This window comes from Chlorocebus sabaeus, chromosome 28, assembly GCF_047675955.1.
Source record: "Chlorocebus sabaeus isolate Y175 chromosome 28, mChlSab1.0.hap1, whole genome shotgun sequence".
Taxonomy (NCBI): domain Eukaryota; kingdom Metazoa; phylum Chordata; class Mammalia; order Primates; family Cercopithecidae; genus Chlorocebus; species Chlorocebus sabaeus.
In genome coordinates, this window is record NC_132931.1 from 10219719 (window position 1) to 10235351 (window position 15633).

Here is a 15633-nt window from a genome sequence, read left to right on the forward strand (position 1 = left end):
GACCTCAAGTGATAACGCCCACCTCATCCTTACAAAGTGCTGGGATTACAGGCATGAGCCACCACGCTCAGTCCCAGATGTCTTGAGGATCTGATTGGACCCCCAGGCAGATATCTGCAACCCAGGGGGCCGGTGTTCACAACAGGGCAGGCACCCTGGGAAGGCTTAAGCGGACCCAGCTCACCTAGTACCTGTTTCTCTCAACCTCTTAGGAAATCTGAACAGGTATGCAGCAACCACCTCCGGAAAAAGCCTTGTCAAAGAATAATTTTCAAATATGTTAAAAAGATGACTCATATATAGCATGAACACATATCAAAGATCTATTACGCACCAATTCAGAAAAAGAGTAGGAACTCTGATTCATGGATCATTCTGAGAAGCTGGGTACATGTATTTCATGTATTTGTAAGCATTTCATTGTTTTGTTTTGTTTCTGAGACAGGGTCTTGTTCTGCCACCCAGACTGGAGTGTGGAGGTGCAATCATAGCTCAGTGCAGCCTCTTCCTCCTAGGCTCAAACAATCCTATTGCTTCAGCCTCTCAAGTAAATGGAACTACAGGCACACACTACTATGCCCAGCTGATTTTGTAAATTTTTAGTAGAGACAAGATCTTGCTATATTGCCCAGGCTAGTTTCAAACTCCTGGGCTCAAGCAATCCTCCCTCCTCAGCCTCCGTAAGTGCTGGGACTACAGATGTGAGCCACTGGTGCCTGGCCCGTAAGCATTTTAAGAGAAGACTGCTAGAATAAGATTGTGATGTTAGATTCAAAACTGGTTAATAAAGTTTTCTTTTCTTTTTGAGACGGAGTCTCGCTCTGTCGCCCAGGCTGGAGTGCAGTGGTGCAATCTCGGCTCACGGCAACCTCCATCTCCCTGGTTCAAGCGATTCTCCTGCCTCAGCCTCCCAAGTAGCTGGGATTACAGGCGTGCACCGCCATGCCCAGCTAATTTTTGTATTTTTAGTAGAGATGGGGTTTCACCATGTTGAAGACCAGCTTGGGCAACATAGGAAGACCCCTATGTCTCCCCCCCTAAAAAAAAAATTGCTGGGTGTGATGGCACATGCCTGCAGTCCTAACTACTCGGGAGGCTGAGGTAGGAGGATCTCTGGAGGCCAGGAGTTGGAGGCTGCATGATGGCGCCACTGCACTCCAGCCTGGGCGACAGAGGGAGACACCGTCTCTAAATAATAATAATAATACATAAAAAGATATACGTAACCCTACGGGCTCCCCTCTCACTTCTGTATACACCTGCCGCCTCCTGTATCCCTCACCCAGTTGTTCCTCCCGGCTAATAAGCCGGTGGCACCCCCAAGGCAGGGGTCCTGCAGCAGTCGGCGTAGGCAGCCTGCGCAGAAGGCTTATCATAGATCTGCCTCTGGCCACGAGATCTTCTGCTCTCCCTATGGCTGCCAGCCGCAGCTGTCCACTACCCCTTAGCTTTGTTATCTCTATTCAGGGGCTTCCTGCTGCGCACTCCAAAGGGGTGCAAGTTTCCAAAGGGAGATCAAGGGATACGGGGAGCGGAGAAAGGTACAGCTTGGGGTTCCCGCTCAGCCAGGACTAGGAGGTCTCTCTAGGGGCAAAACAGCCCTCCTCGCGCTCTGAGCATGCGCCGAAGAGCGCCCACGGGGGAAAGCCACGCCAAGGGGAGGGGGTGGTGTGTGTGTGTGTCGGGGGGGCGCCTCCCGACTGACGCACGCGCAGAGGCACGGGCCTGCCTCGGGCTTTTCTCGCGCCTGCGCAAGATCCTCCAGCCCGACAGGGGGCGATGAGCCGATCCTTACGCGGGTTTGTCTCGCTGGCGTAATCCGGAAGAGGCCTCTTATCAGGGCTCTGGAGGAGGCGGCGGCGGGTACTTGGGGTCTGGACGCGACGGCGGCGGGAGCATGAACGCCCCTCCAGCCTTCGAGTCGTTCTTGCTCTTCGAGGGCGAGAAGAAGTAAGTGACGCTGGCTGCGGCGGGCCGAGGTGCGCGGGCCTGCGACTGTCGCATTCTGGGGTGTCTCCTGCCCATCTCTTGCCCCGGGAGGGAAACAGCTTTTGCTTGATCGTCCGCTCGGCCTGTTTTAAGGCCGTTCCGCGAGGCAGTGACGAGTGTGTACATTTTGCAGATGAGGAGACTGAGGCTCGGAGGAGCAAGTTCCCCCGGACACGCAGGAAGTGGCGGGGTTATATTCGAACCTAGGGTGTCTGGTTCTCCATAGCCCTTTTCCTCTGGGATCTGGCAGCCTCCTGGCTTGTCTCTCGCCCGCCACTTCCATCCTTCATCCCCCATCCCCTCTGATCTGTCAGCGGCCTGTGTAAAAGCCGCAGTGGCTCCTCGCTGCCTGCGGGTTGAAGGAGTCCAGGGGAGAGAGCTTGGGCTCAGCCCCTGCGTCCCCCACTTAGCTACTCTGTATCTGTGACTTGATCTGTTGGAGGCCCTGTTTCCTCATGTGGAAAATGAGTTTATTAGTGTACTTAAACATGGGATTCAGGCCGAGTGCGGTGGCTCACGCCTGTAATCCCAGCACTTTGGGAGCCCGTTGCGGGCGGATCACCTGAGGTCGGGAGTTCAAGACCAGCCTGACTAATATGGAGAAACCCCTACTCTACTAGAAATACAAAATTAGCCGGGTGTCGTGGCGCGTGCCGGTAATCCCAGCTACTCGGGAGGCTGAGGCAGGAGAATCACTTGATCGTGGGAAGCGGAGGTTGAGGTGAGCGGAGATCACACCATTGCACTCCAGCCTGGGCAACAAGAGTGAAACTCCATTTCAAAAAACAAACAAACAAAAAAGGGATCTGGCCAGGTGCGCTGGCTCACACTTTTAATCCCAGCACTTTGGGAGGCTCAGGTGGGAGGATCGCTTGAGCACAGGAGTTTCAGGCTGCAGTGAGCTGTGATCGCATCACTGCACTGCAACCTGGGCGACAGAGCGCAATCCTGTCTCAAAATAAAGATAATTGGATGAGGTGATTTGTGTAAAGCTCTTGGTCCAAAGCTCAGCACCTGAAAGACCTCGTAACCACTGGCTCTTATTGTTCCCAGGTTGGAGTGCGGAGGTCTTGGTCTGGCCCTTGTCAGCCACTTTGGCCTCCTTTAGAGCAGACTCTCAACTGGGGACCATTTGGCCCCACAAGGGACATTTGGCAATAACTGGGAACATTATTGGTTGTCAAAGGGGTTATGACTAGAATCTACTGGATAGAGGTCAGGAATGCTGCTGATGTCCTACAATGTCCACAAGACAGCACCCCACAGGAAAGAATTATGCACCCTAAAATGTGTGTGGTGTCAACGTGGAGAAACCATCTTGGAAAAAAGGAACAGGGGAGGCATGATGACGTGCACCTGTGGTCCCAGCTACTCAGGAGGCTAGGGTGGGAGGATCACTTTAGCCGAGGAGTTGGAGGCTGCAGTGAGCTAGGATCACACCACTGCACTCCAGCCTGGGCAGCAGGAGGGATCAGTTGAGGCGAGGAGTTCAAGACCAGCCAGGACAACAAAGCAAAACCCCATCTCTACAAAAAAAAAAAAGGAATTCAGAAAAGGCCAAGGTTCCATAGATCTGGGGTAGCAGGAAGTAGGGGACTGGGTTGGCGAGGTCTTTATGGGATGAAGAAATTGAGAAAGGTCTTCAGGAGGAGGCAGAGCTTGTTTTCCTATATATATATATATATAGAGAGAGAGAGAGAGGAATATATATACATAGGAAAATATATGTGTATTATATATATATATATATATATATATATATTTTTTTTGTCAGAGTCTTGCTGCAAGCTCCGCCTCCTGGGTTCATGCCATTCTCCCGCCTTAACCTCCCGAGTAGCTGGGATTACAGGCAGCAGCCACCACTCCTGGCTATTTTTTGTATTTTTAGTAGAGACGGGATTTCAATGTGTTAGCCAGGATAGTCTTGATCTCCTGACCTCGTGATCCGCCCGTCTCAGCCTCCCAAAGTGCTGAGATTACAGGCGTGAGCCACTGCGCCCAGCCTTTATTTTTATATTTTTGATACAGAGTCCCTCTGTTGCCCAGGCTGGAGTGCAGTGGCGTGATCTCGGCTCACTGCAACTCCACCTTCCAGGTTCAAGTTGTTTTCCTGCCTCAGTCTCCCCAAGTAGCCAGGACTACAGGCATGGACCACCACACTCAGCTAATTTTTTTGTGTGTGTGTATTTTTAGTACAGACAGGGTTTCGCCATGTTGGGCAGGCTGGTCTTGAACTTCTGACCTCAGGTCATCTATCCACCTCAGCCTCCCAAAGTGTTGGGATTACAGGCACAAGCCACCGCACCTGGCCGGGAGGAGGCAGGATTTAGATTCAGGGTGGGAGGAGGGGAGCCCCTGCACCTCATCTGTGGCCTCTGTGTCTTCCTAGGATCACTATTAACAAGGACACCAAGGTACCCAATGCCTGTTTATTCACCATCAACAAAGAAGACCACACACTGGGAAACATCATTAAATCGTAAGTTTGCCATCACAGGCTCTCAGGGGCTGTGTTTAATGGGCCCTCTGGGCAAAGCACAAGTTCCAAGATCTTTCTCAGTCTCTCTGAGCTACAGGAGGTCCTTCTGGGGGCTTGCTGTGGGCATTTTATAATCTTGGTACCTTTTTATCAAAATGACACTGACCTTCATGTCTTCACATAAGCCACGCTTCTGTAGTGGCTTATTCTGTAGATGAACATGTGCATTTACATTCACTTTTTTTTTTTTTTTTTTTTTCCCTGAGACGGAGTTTTCGCTCTTGTCGCCCAGGCTGGAGTGCAGTGGCACAATCTTGGCTCACTGCAACCTCCACCTCCCAGGTTCAAGTGATTCTCCTGCTTCAGCCTCCCTAGTAGCTGGGACTACAGGCACACGCTATGATGCCTGGCTAATTTTTGTATTTTTAGTAGAGATGGGGATACACCATGTTGGCCAAGCTGGTCTTGAACTCCTGACCTCAGGTGATCCACCCGCCGGCTTCCCAAAGTGCTGGGATTACAGATGTGGGCTGCTGCGCCCGGCCTTACATTCACTGTTAAGTGCACATTCTGTAAATGAACGAGCAGCAGATTCCAGCACAGTAGGCCTGTGTGTTGTTCATGCTAAGGGGCATTGAAAAGCAGTCAAGATTAGCTCCCTTCATGCCACCTGTCTGTGACCTCAGTGCCACCTGGGACTCTTAAGATGTGGCAGAGACTAGAACTTCTATTTAACAAGAGAAAGAAGTAGGAGAGTTCTGTGGCTCTCCAGTGCCCCTAATGGGCGCCCTGCATTAGTTGGTGGATGTTCGTTTACACCAGTGAGGTCCTAGCCAGGTGGTCGGTCAGGGATGTGATGGCCACTCTGGCCCAGGGACTTGTCATTTTCCTGTAGACTTGGCTCTTCCCTCTGGTGCCACTAGTGAAGCCAGGCCTTCCCCTGTCTGTGAGTGGGGTCTGCCCAGTCTCCTGGTGTGGTCGGGCACAGGGATGGAGGACTCTTGCCCGGAGCCCAGCCAGTGGGGCACCCAAGCTCTCCTGGGGCCCTGCTGCTCCCCTGCTCTTGAGCCCAGTGTTGCCACCTATGCATGGGTGTCCCCCTCGTGGTGCTCACACCACTCTGAGCTGCTCTAGAGGAGACCCCAGCGTGCCCAGGGCACAGTGCACGACGCAGCCCCATGGCACAGGGCCCAGTGTGTGTGGCCAGCCGCCGGCAGCTGTGCTGCTCGGAGGACAGAGTTGCATTTCCATTCCACTCACTGCTCAGAGCCCGGGCCCTCCCCTCCTTGCTGCCTTTATTTGCTGTGTGGATGCTCTTTTTGGGCTTTTTGGGTCTGAGTCACTGAACGCTGGCTGGACATTCGCTGCCTAGGAGATCTCTCTGCCAGCACTGCGGTTCCCTGTGGGAAGAGGTTGCTGGAATCCGTTTCCAGCTTGGGTCCTTCAGCCTCATGGATGTGGGGGGTGTGGGGGACCGTGTGTGTGTCCTTCAACATCATGGATGCAAGGTGTTATGTGTGTATGTCTGGTGCGGGTAGGGTGTTCCCACATGAGGTATCTTCCTAAAAGCATTACTTCCCTTGAAGACTTTTGGGGAAAAAAATTGGGGGGTTGGATTTTTGGCTAGAAAGTCTGTTCTGCTCTGAGCTGGCTGCCACCCAGCTTGGGCCTGAGCCCCGAGGGCATGAGGCTAGACCTTCACACTGTCTGTCCCTGGACCGCAGACAACTCCTAAAGGACCCACAGGTGCTATTTGCTGGCTACAAAGTCCCCCACCCCTTGGAGCACAAGATCATCATCCGAGTGCAGACCACGCCGGACTACAGCCCCCAGGAAGCCTTCACCAACGCCATCACCGACCTCATCAGCGAGCTGTCCCTGCTGGAGGAGCGCTTCCGGGTGAGGGCGGGGCCCGGAGGGGCGGGCGGCGTGGGCTGGACACCGGCCCATGTGCCCATGCCTGGGACAGCCCTAGCCTGTTTCTTCGGAGGTCCTGGGGGAGAGACGGTGCTGATGGAAGGGCAGGGACTTCCACCACAGGCTCCAGGACATGTGGACTGAGAGGTTGTGGAGTCCAGGCTTGCGGCTTGCCTGCCTCATGGGACTTCCGTAGCGTGGCAGGGTCCCCTCATGTGCTGTGAGCCGGATTGGGGCGGGGAGCGGCTGTCCTTTGGTCGTGCTCTTCTATGTCCCTTGTCTGTGGTTGGCAAGGCCTGGTCCTTCCAGACCTCTGTCTGGGAGGCAGCTCACCCCAGTGTAGCCCATGCCTGTTTCCGGCAGGGTGCCTGGGAGTCTGTAACAGTTTAGAGGGGAAAGAGCCACAGCTTGGGGGATTTCAGTGTCTTGAGTCATCTGCTCCCCAGGAAGCCTGTGGCCCCTGATTCCCGCCTGGGCTGCCATAGAGAACGACTAGACTGGGCCAGCTGGGAGGGCTCTTCAGTTGCTCCACTGTCCTGGGGAGTGTGGCCCATGGCTGCCCTCCAGGAAGGGCCTGGCCAGGTGATGCTGGGCTTGTTTCCCCAGCGTCCTTGCCCCAGCCGTTCCAACTCAGTCTCCACCTTCTTCCTCTCTCCCAGGTGGCCATCAAAGACAAGCAGGAAGGAATTGAGTAGGGGCCAGAGGGGGCTCTGCTCAGCCTGTGAGCCCAGTTCCTACCTGCGCCTGACCCTCCGCTCCAGGCACTACGCGGAGGAGAGCGGCCAGTCCCAGCCATGGCCTGCCTTGTGACCACCCCTCACCCTGACACCGACGTATCCTGTACATAGATTAGGTTTTATATTCCTAATAAAGGATGGCGGAAGAGACCTGGATGTAGACTTCAGCAGCGGTGACTTCACAAGCAAGTGGATTGTCAGGCTTGATGCAGGCAGATGACCTGTTTCAGGGGCCTCCGGTTGGCAGGGATGAATTCATTCTGGACCAAAGCTCCAGAGCCCAGGGTCTGCTGGGGAGGCAGTGCTGAGCCGGAGGGAAGTGTGCAAATCCATGAGCTCCCATGAATCTCTGCTCTAGAAGCCTCAGCTCCTGGGCCTGCCTGTCAATCAAAGCAGGAACACTTTTTCCTGCATAACTCGAAACACCTTTCCACAGGCTTCTTGTCCACAGTAGAGAGTTTAATAAAAATATTCACTGATAGAAAGACCTCCCACCCCCATCGGCCCAAAACTGAATAAGTTAGCTGTGTTCCTGGTCCTTTGCGATGGTGTGAGGCTACAGCCTCCCCCAGATGGCTACGATGTTGGAGTCCGTCAGGGCGGTGAGGTAGGTGAAGGAAGCATTGGCCACCACCGTGTTCACCATGGTCTTGGTCACCGCCTGGCCAAGGGCCCAGGGCTGGGGCCACTTCAGGATCTGGTGGGGGGAGAGAGGAGGGCTGGGCTGGGCTCCTGCTGACCAAAGGCAGGGTCCCTGATGCCTTGCCAGCCCAAGCCTGGGCAGGATGAGACAGGCAGTACCTGCGTGGGGGCCTGCGGGGCTGCCAGCAGCGGGGGTGGCTGCTTCAGGATGTTGCTGACATCGTAGAGCCACACGTTACCCTCCTCATCCCCACAGAGCACGATCCCCTTATCTGTCAGGACAGAGGTGGAGCCTGAGTCGGGGCAGAGCTCCCGGAGGCCCTGAGGGGATGGGGTGGGCAGGCAGGCAGGTGGGCTCACCAGGGCAGGCGCTGAGCGAGAAGTAGGCCAACTCGGTGGGTGACCACTGCAGCCGTGCCAGGACCACCACTGCCACTGTGGACTGGCTGCCCCGGCCCCCCATCGTCTGCCTCCAGCTCCACAGGCAGATGGTACCCAGGCCGCTCCCCTTGGAGGCTGTGGGGGAGAAGGGAGAGCTGTGCAGGGTGGCCCCTCCTGGACACCACCTCCCTAGAGATCATCAGAAGCCCAGCCTGGGGACAAGTGGCCCATCTGTGTGCCCAGAGGCGAGGCTGTCCCGCGAGTTGGGCTCACTCACCCACGACGTCCTCATTCACAAATGCCAGCCCATCCACTCTCCGTCCAGATGCCTCAGAGCCCTCAGAGAAGACGAATTCCACTTCACACACCCTGTGGGGCAGCAGGAGATGCTGGTTGGCCATTCCTTGCAGAGAGAGAGCTGCCCGCTCACCCGGGGAATCTGCAGGGCACCTGCTGGGGACCCTGCCCTGTGGGAAGGCGGCACAGAAGATGCCACCAAAGAGATACATTCTTGGCCCCAGGAAGGTTCAGTTTGCCCTGGAAGGGGGAGCCAGCACCTGAGTGTCCCAAGTCACAGTAGTGACCCAGAGGCACGAGGGGGTGGCTCTTCCAGGACAGGACTAGGCCAGGTGGTCTGAAAAGGCTCTGAAGTGAGCCGGTGCTTCTGGGACCGAGTGTGAGATGAGCAGGGGCCCTCCTGGCAGCCAAGTAGGGCAGGTGTTTCCAGGCCATGGCCCAGGGGGCTGTTGGGGGTATCTGCTCTGACTCTAAAGACGGGAATGGCTGCTGCATGTTTCAGAGCTGAGAGCGTGTGGGAGTGTCTGCTTGGAGAAGTGTCCCGGCAGCTACCTGACTCGGAGACTGGCCTGGAGCCAGGAGGGTGGCCCAGCAGCTAACCATGGGCCAGGCCTGAGCCAGTTGGGCAGAGGGCATGAGAAGAAGCGTCTTAGACATGGGGACCAGGCACACGGGCAGGGAGGGAGGAGGCAACCCAGGGGCTGCTGGTGAGAAAGATAAGCCCATAACTACCACCGCTGCCACCAAGGCCCCTGCTGCTCCGTTCAGCACAGCAGCTGCTGTGTGGAAGCTCCTCCTGGGCTCTTTGTTGTAGGTAGGCTAAAAATCCAAATCTTGGCCCAGGGCGGTGGCTCATGCCTGTAATCCCAGCACTTTGGGAGGCTGAGGTGGGTGGATCACCTGAGGTCAGGAGCTCGAGACCAGCCTGGCCAACATGGTGAAACCCCATCTCTATTAAAAAGACAAAAATTGGCCAGTGCAGTGGCTCACGTCTGTAACCCTGGCACTTCGGGAGGCTGAGGCGGGTGGATCACCTTAGGTGGGTGGATCACCTGAGGTCAGGAGTTCAAGACCAGCCTGGCCAACATGGCGAAACCCCATCTCTATTAAAATACAAAAATTAGCCGGGCGTGTTGGCTCACGCCTGTAATCCCAGCTACTCAGGTGGCTGAGGCAGAAGAACTGCTTGAACCCAGGTAGGTGGAGGTTGCAGTGAGCCGAGATTGTGTCATTGCACTCTAGCCTGGGCAACAAGAGCAAAACTGCGTCTCAAAAAAAAAAAAAAAAAATCGTCAGGCCTGGTGGCGTGCACCTGTAATCCCAGCTACTTGGGAGGCTGAGGCAGGAGGATCGCTTGGACCCTGGCAGCGGAGGTTGCAGTGAGCCGAGATTGAACCACTGTACTCCAGCCTGGGTGACAAGAGGGAGACTCCATCTCAACTAAAAAGTAAATAAAAAATAGAAATGCAAAGCTTACTGTGGCTGACAAAGCCTGGCGTGCCCTGCCCAGGCACCCTTGCCACCTCGCTGTGGGCTGAGTCTACCCAGCTGTGGCCACATGGCCAAGAAGACCAGCCAGCTGACCTGCCACTGATCTTTGCATATACCGTTCCCTCCATGCGAGCACCTTCCCGCCCTCTGCCTGCTGACTCCCTCGCTGGGCTCCCGGGGGGAAAGCATGAGCCCCAGAATATCCATCTGCTGCTGGTCACCTCAGCAGAGTCCCCTGAGGCCCCCACGCTAGTGTCCCCCTGCCCGTTACTCTTTTTCCCTCTCCTTCGTAGCTGGCATCACACTGTGGGATTTTGACAGGCCACCTTTGCTTAGCGTCTGTCTTCCCCAGTAGGTTGGGGGCCCCAAGAGGACAGGGACCCCTTGCCAAGCCCTGTCTCAGAGGCTTTCCAGACAGGACAGGTGAGCCACAAAGCCTCAATGTGGCATTTCCAAAGCCTGCCTGCCTGCCCAGACACGGCCTCCCCTGCCCTCCGCTAGCCATTGGCCCCGCTTTACAGATGAAGGCATTGCGCTAGCACAGAGGACCGTCAGGCTGCTGCTGAGTGGCAGGAGTGGCTAGATCACGGGCACAGCATGGTGCAGAAGCCCCAGGTGAAGGGGAGGTCATCATGGCCCAGTCCCACAGCGGAACCCAGGGTGAGGGCAGGGTCACAGTCCTTTCCTCCCGAGCCTGGCAGGAAGGCGAGACAGGCCAGCTCCGTGAAGAGGCCCCTGAAAACAACCCTTATGGTTGCCCAGGTGTGCCCAGGCTGTTCTGAGCCCATCTGGGCCAACAGTCACCCTGTGCAGAGACCTGGCTTCCAAGGTGCCCCCTGCCCAGCCTCACCTCCTCTTCTGGGGCTGGTCCAGCCGCACATCCCAGCAGCAGCAGCCACCCTCGCAGCCGGCCAACAGGCGGGCGTCCGGGCAGGAGGCGACAGGGCAGAGGCGCAGAGGGATGGAGGTGGTGTCCAGTGTGAGCAGCTGGCTGCCGGTGGGTTAGAGGGAGCAGAGCATCAGCCCCGGACCAAGGTGTTCCTGCCCCAGCAGCTGGCCGCTCCCCAGCCTCGCCCAAAGCATCACCTGGCCTGGAATTCATAGTCCTGGTTGGGCACCCCAATGTCCCAGAGGATGATCCGCTTGTCATAGGAGGCCGCTGAGGAGGGAGTGGGGCAGGGGAGAGGTGGCCCTGAGGTGGCCTTGCTCCCTCCTGCTGGCTGCATACCAGGCTGAGCCCACGGTCACCAAGGCAGGGAGGGAGGGCCGAGGCTAGGGGACAGAACACTCCTGGGTCCACAATCCCTGTCTCCTCGCTGTAAGCTGATGTGGTGGCTCCAGCAGCCACCTCCTGTGGCTCATCCATCTCCCTTGCCGGGGGGCACCACACCCGGGGGCAGGAGCATCCCCCCAGGTCACTGACAGGGGACAGAGTGGCCCAAGCTGGTGGAAAACTCCAAGGCCACAGAGCAGGCTGTGGATAAAGCCAGGGTTGAAGTGCCATGGCTTCCTGCCAAAGCTAGAGTGGGAGCAGTGCAGCCTGGGGCCCGGCAGGCGCCTGAGCTCCCAGCCATCCCAGGGAGGGGAGCGCGGAGGCCACTGGGGCAGCAGGACAGGGGTGCTTGGGGGTCCCAGGGGTGAAGGGGAGGGGCTTACTGAAGAGGTGGGTCTCACGGGCAGGGCTGAAGCACAGGGTGGCGATGGCCTTCTTGTGGGCCCGAATGACCCCACAGCAGAAGCCGGCACGCACGTGTAGCAGCCGGACCAGGCCCCGCAGGCCTGCGGCTGCCAGCACACTCCAGCGCTTCTTGTGGCCAGCCTGTGTGACCACCATCAGGGCGGTCCAGGCCACAGAAAAGAACTCCTGGGCGGGGGTTAGAGGAAACAGTCACTGGGGCAGAGCTATTGGTGTGAACACACGGGCAGGTCCGGGCCTGGGGGAGGGAGCCCCAGCATGAAAGAAAGAGGCCACTGGGCAGGGGGCCAAGCCTGCACCCATCCCCATGCTGCTATGCAGGAGTCAGTCGGGCACCCCTGCCCCGTGCTCACCTCGCTGGGCGCCTTGTACTTGTGGAGCACGATGCCTGTCTGGCAGTCAATCACGCACACGGCCTCCCCGCCGCACGTGGCCACGGTCTGGGATGTGGCCCCTGAGTGCCCGGTTTTGAGAGGTCGGATGAGCGGAGACATTTCCCATCCAAGTCCTCCCTGCAGCCTCCTCCTCCCAGACTTGACAGTGCCTTTTAAGCTCTGTCTCCTGATCCCCCACCCAGCCAGGCGGCCCCATTTCCAGCAGCCCTTGCCCCGCCTGCCCGCCACCATGTACCCTCCTCCCAGGCCGGCTCAAAGGCACAGGCCCACAGCTGGGTCTCGAGGTCCTGAGGGCTGTTGTTCTTGCTGTGGCACTGCAGGAAGTGCAGGGGCTCCAGCTTCAGGGCAGGCTGTGTGGGGAGAGGAAGGTCACGGCTGCCCAGCCCCAACTCATCTGCCACCTGCTCCTTGCCACCTCAGCTCACCTGGCTGCCATCGGAGCCTGCCACAGGGCCGCCCTCCACCTGGGCCGACGGGGAGGCACACGCCCGCTTGCTGGGAGAGAGGTTGAGTGGGACATCGTCTGGCCGTTTCAAGGCCGCCAGTCTGGCCTGTGGAGGGGGCCTTGTGACCATGGGCCCATCTGCCAGGGGTTTCCTTCATGCCCATCACAGGCTGGACCCCACCTCACTGTGGGTGTAGGAGGCCCAGGCTGGCCCAGGGTCGTCTAGGGAGCGAGTCAGGGCCTGGGGTGCTTCCTGGGCCCATGCCCAGGTCACCTTGGTCTCCTGCAGCTTCTCCAGGCAGGAGGGGCTGGGCTGGGCCGGGCCTCAGAGGCCTAGGAGCTGCACTCACCCTGGGCTTGTGGGCAGCTCCAGCTTCTGGGGGCTTCTCTGGGCTGTCAGCCTCGTGCACCTGGGTCCTACTGGAGGCCACCAGCTCCTCAGAGATCATCCGCACCTGGGTGGGGCCAGGCCATCAGGAAGCTGGGCACAGTCCCAGGTGCCCCCAGCCCTGCCAATGCATAGTCAGGGGGAGCCTGTGCTTCCAGAGTTGGGGAAGGGCCTCTCCAGTCAACAGGGCTGCCCACCCTGACTCACCCCACTCCCACAGCCCCTCAGCCCTTCACACCCAGGGACCTCCAGGCAACTAGGGATACGAGAGCCAGTGATTCCCTGCACATCGAGACAGGGACGTACCCGCCACTGGGTGAACTCGCTGAGGGACTCAGGCCCGTAGCGGACATCCCTGACAGCCGACTTCACAAAGTCTGCCTGGGCCTTCTCAGCCTCCTCTTCAGGGCCCAGTGTGGCCATGAACTTCTCCCAGTGAGCTGTGACCTGGTGCAAGAGGGAGCAGATCCAGGCCCAGCCCACCCCAGCTCCTCCGGACCCAGCCCTCCATCCTGCCACCTGCTGGAAGCCTCCTGGAATCACAGCCTCATAAACCACACACAGACACAGACAGACACAGACAGACACACACACACACACACACACACACACACACACACACCCGAACAGCCCAGGCACCTGTAGTCTCACACACACACACACACACACCCCGAACAGCCCAGGCGCCTGTAGTCCCAGCCACTGGGAGGCTGAGGAAGAAGCATCGCTTGAGGCCAGGAGGTGGAGCCTGGGGAACATAGCAAGATCCCATCTCTACAAAAAATTTTAAAATGATCCAGACATGTGCCAAAACCCCAGCTATTGAGGAGGCTAAGGCAGGAAGACTGCTTGAGCCCAGGAGTTGGAGGCTGCAGTGAGCTATGATCACACCACTGCACTTCAACATGGGCAGCAGAGTGAGACCCTGTCTCTAAAAACAAAAAAAAAAAAAAAAGGAAAGTAAAAACTCAGAAAGAGCTACTTATAAGAGTCAGGCCGGGTGCAGGGACTCACACCGGTAATCCTAGCACTTTGGGAGGCCAAGGTGGGCAGATCACCTAAGGTCAGGAGTTTGAGACCAGCCTGGCCAACATGGTGAAACCCTGTCTCTACTAAAAATACAAAAAATTAGTTGGACGTGGTGGCAGGTGTTTGTAATCCTAGTTACTTGGGAGGCTGAGGCAGGAAAATCACTTGAACCTGGGAGGCAGAGGTTGCAGTGAACCAAGATTGCACCACTGCACTCCTGTCTGGGTGATGGAGTGAGACTCCATCTCCAAAAAAAACACAGCACATCAGGCTAGGGGCTGTTAGGGCAAAGAGCCCCTATCAGTCACCCTCCTCACATCCTCCTGATGTCCAATTCCATCACTCTCCTGATGCCCCCTATAGCTCCCAAGCACACAATAACCCTCACACCCCCTTACCCTGCTGGTCAGCTCCCGATTCAGGTTCTCCACCTGAGAGTGAGTTGAGGACGCATCCTTGCCATTGACCTTACGGAGTGTGGGCAGGAGAAAGGAGACTTTCAGGTTGTCATTGACCTGGGGAAGAGGGGGTGAACGGCAGTGGCTCAGGAGATGCTGAGCCTGAGCCCAACAGAGTCCTGGCTCCCAGTATGAGGCTGGTGGGAGGCCCCCCCCCTTACCGTCAGGAAGGGGTTGCCCTCCAGGCTGAGTTCCTCGAGCTTGGGGAACTGGCACAAGGCAGTGACATCCCCCAGCTGGTTGTTGGCGCAGCGGAGGACACGCAGGTGGGACAGGCCCAGGTTGTCCGGCAGCGTCTCCAGCTGGTTGTTAGATAGGTCCAGCTCCTGCAGCTGCGTCAGGCGGCACAGGAGCTTGGGGTCCAAGTGCTCCGAGAGCAGCTCCAACCCTGACAGGCTGCAGTTGGGAGCAGAAGGCTTAGGGGGCGGGCAGGCTTTGCACCCCACACCAATCTGCCCCAGCTATCTCAGAAGGCTTTTTCACCTGACATTTCTCGCACAAGTGCAGCCGGCCCCCTCCCCCACCCGTTACTTTATTTTTAGAGACGGGGTTTCACTCAGTCGCCTAGGCGCGATCACAGCTCACTGCTGCCTCCAACTCCTGGGCTGAGGGATCCTCCCGCCTCAGCCTCTCGAGTAGGTGGGACTAGAAGCGCGCGCCACTACTCCCGACTCCCCACCACTTTAAAAAAAAAAAAAAAAAAAAAAACTGCAACTACTTTAGGACTGGGGGGCATCCTAGCCCCCTCTAGGATGCTCTTCCTGATCCTTCGGGGGCTCCTCTGTGCTTCCCAGGCCCTCTAATGGTAGCGGCAGGCTGCGCCCCTAACTCTCCGGGCTCCCTTCAGGGGATGAGGCCCCTCGGGGCTCGCGGCGAGCGGGTAGGGCCACGATCTCCCAACAAGAAGATATTTGGAGCGACACTGCCGAACCCAGAGGGCGATAACGGGGACAGGCAGGCCGTTGGGGAGGGTCCCCGCTCTTCCCCCCGACCCCCGGCCCCGCGGACACAGCCTCGCCCCCTGCCCGGCTCCTACTCCAGGTTCCGGATCTTCCCCAGCCGGTCGCTCTTGGGGCGCCCGCGCTGCATCAGCAGCCGCGCCGAGAGGGGGCCCATGGCTAGGAGGCGCGGCCCGCGCCGACCCAGTCGGCAGCCCCAGCGTCTGGCGTCGCCCTGCGTCTCCTGGAGCCCGGTACTGGCGTCCGCGGTAACGGAGCCCAGGAGGTGGCGCCGCGCGAGCCCGTGGGCGTTAACAACCGGAAGGAAGCGGAACCCAGGCCTCGTGCCCC

General features: G+C 57.8%; 2 protein-coding genes across 3 annotated transcripts; one reads left to right on the forward strand and one right to left on the reverse strand.

Moving 5' to 3' along the window:
• The first annotated feature begins 1802 nt into the window (after nucleotides 1-1802).
• On the forward strand, nucleotides 1803-7272 carry POLR2J (RNA polymerase II subunit J). 2 transcript variants are annotated; one of them, XM_008018424.3, is made up of 4 exons: nucleotides 1803-1950; nucleotides 4379-4468; nucleotides 6193-6367; nucleotides 7045-7272. In XM_008018424.3, exons 1-4 carry the CDS (start codon nucleotides 1898-1900, stop codon nucleotides 7078-7080), a joined length of 354 nt encoding a protein of 117 aa, XP_008016615.1. In that variant the 5' UTR covers nucleotides 1803-1897; the 3' UTR covers nucleotides 7081-7272. The 2 variants fall into 2 exon arrangements, with proteins under 2 accessions (XP_008016615.1, XP_008016614.1); XM_008018423.3 differs by lacking the exon at nucleotides 7045-7272 and having other exon boundaries at nucleotides 1823-1950; nucleotides 6193-6648.
• A 288-nt stretch (nucleotides 7273-7560) lies between these two features.
• LRWD1 (leucine rich repeats and WD repeat domain containing 1) lies at nucleotides 7561-15601 on the reverse strand. The gene is made up of 15 exons (XM_008018426.3): nucleotides 15381-15601; nucleotides 14506-14740; nucleotides 14285-14401; nucleotides 13164-13304; nucleotides 12820-12924; nucleotides 12450-12575; nucleotides 12260-12374; nucleotides 11983-12083; nucleotides 11590-11797; nucleotides 11020-11092; nucleotides 10784-10924; nucleotides 8423-8514; nucleotides 8125-8280; nucleotides 7924-8036; nucleotides 7561-7819 (listed from the first exon to the last, which is right to left on the reverse strand). Exons 1-15 carry the CDS (start codon nucleotides 15458-15460, stop codon nucleotides 7679-7681), a joined length of 1944 nt encoding a protein of 647 aa, XP_008016617.1. The 5' UTR covers nucleotides 15461-15601; the 3' UTR covers nucleotides 7561-7678.
• Between the last annotated feature and the right edge of the window lie 32 nt (nucleotides 15602-15633).

Bases quoted from the DNA above. Each gene is read 5' to 3' on its own strand.
- POLR2J (XM_008018423.3), top strand. From the start codon at position 1,898: ATGAACGCCCCTCCAGCCTTCGAGTCGTTCTTGCTCTTCGAGGGCGAG. The intron at 1,951-4,378 runs GTAAGTGACGCT...GTGTCTTCCTAG, and splicing joins CTCTTCGAGGGCGAGAAGAA to GATCACTATTAACAAGGACA. The intron at 4,469-6,192 runs GTAAGTTTGCCA...CCTGGACCGCAG, and splicing joins CTGGGAAACATCATTAAATC to ACAACTCCTAAAGGACCCAC.
- LRWD1 (XM_008018426.3), bottom strand. From the start codon at position 15,460: ATGGGCCCCCTCTCGGCGCGGCTGCTGATGCAGCGCGGGCGCCCCAAG. The intron at 12,375-12,449 runs GTGAGCTGAGGT...CTCCCCACACAG, and splicing joins CAGGCTCCGATGGCAGCCAG to CCTGCCCTGAAGCTGGAGCC. The intron at 7,820-7,923 runs GTACTGCCTGTC...TCCCCCCACCAG, and splicing joins CCCCGCAGGCCCCCACGCAG to ATCCTGAAGTGGCCCCAGCC.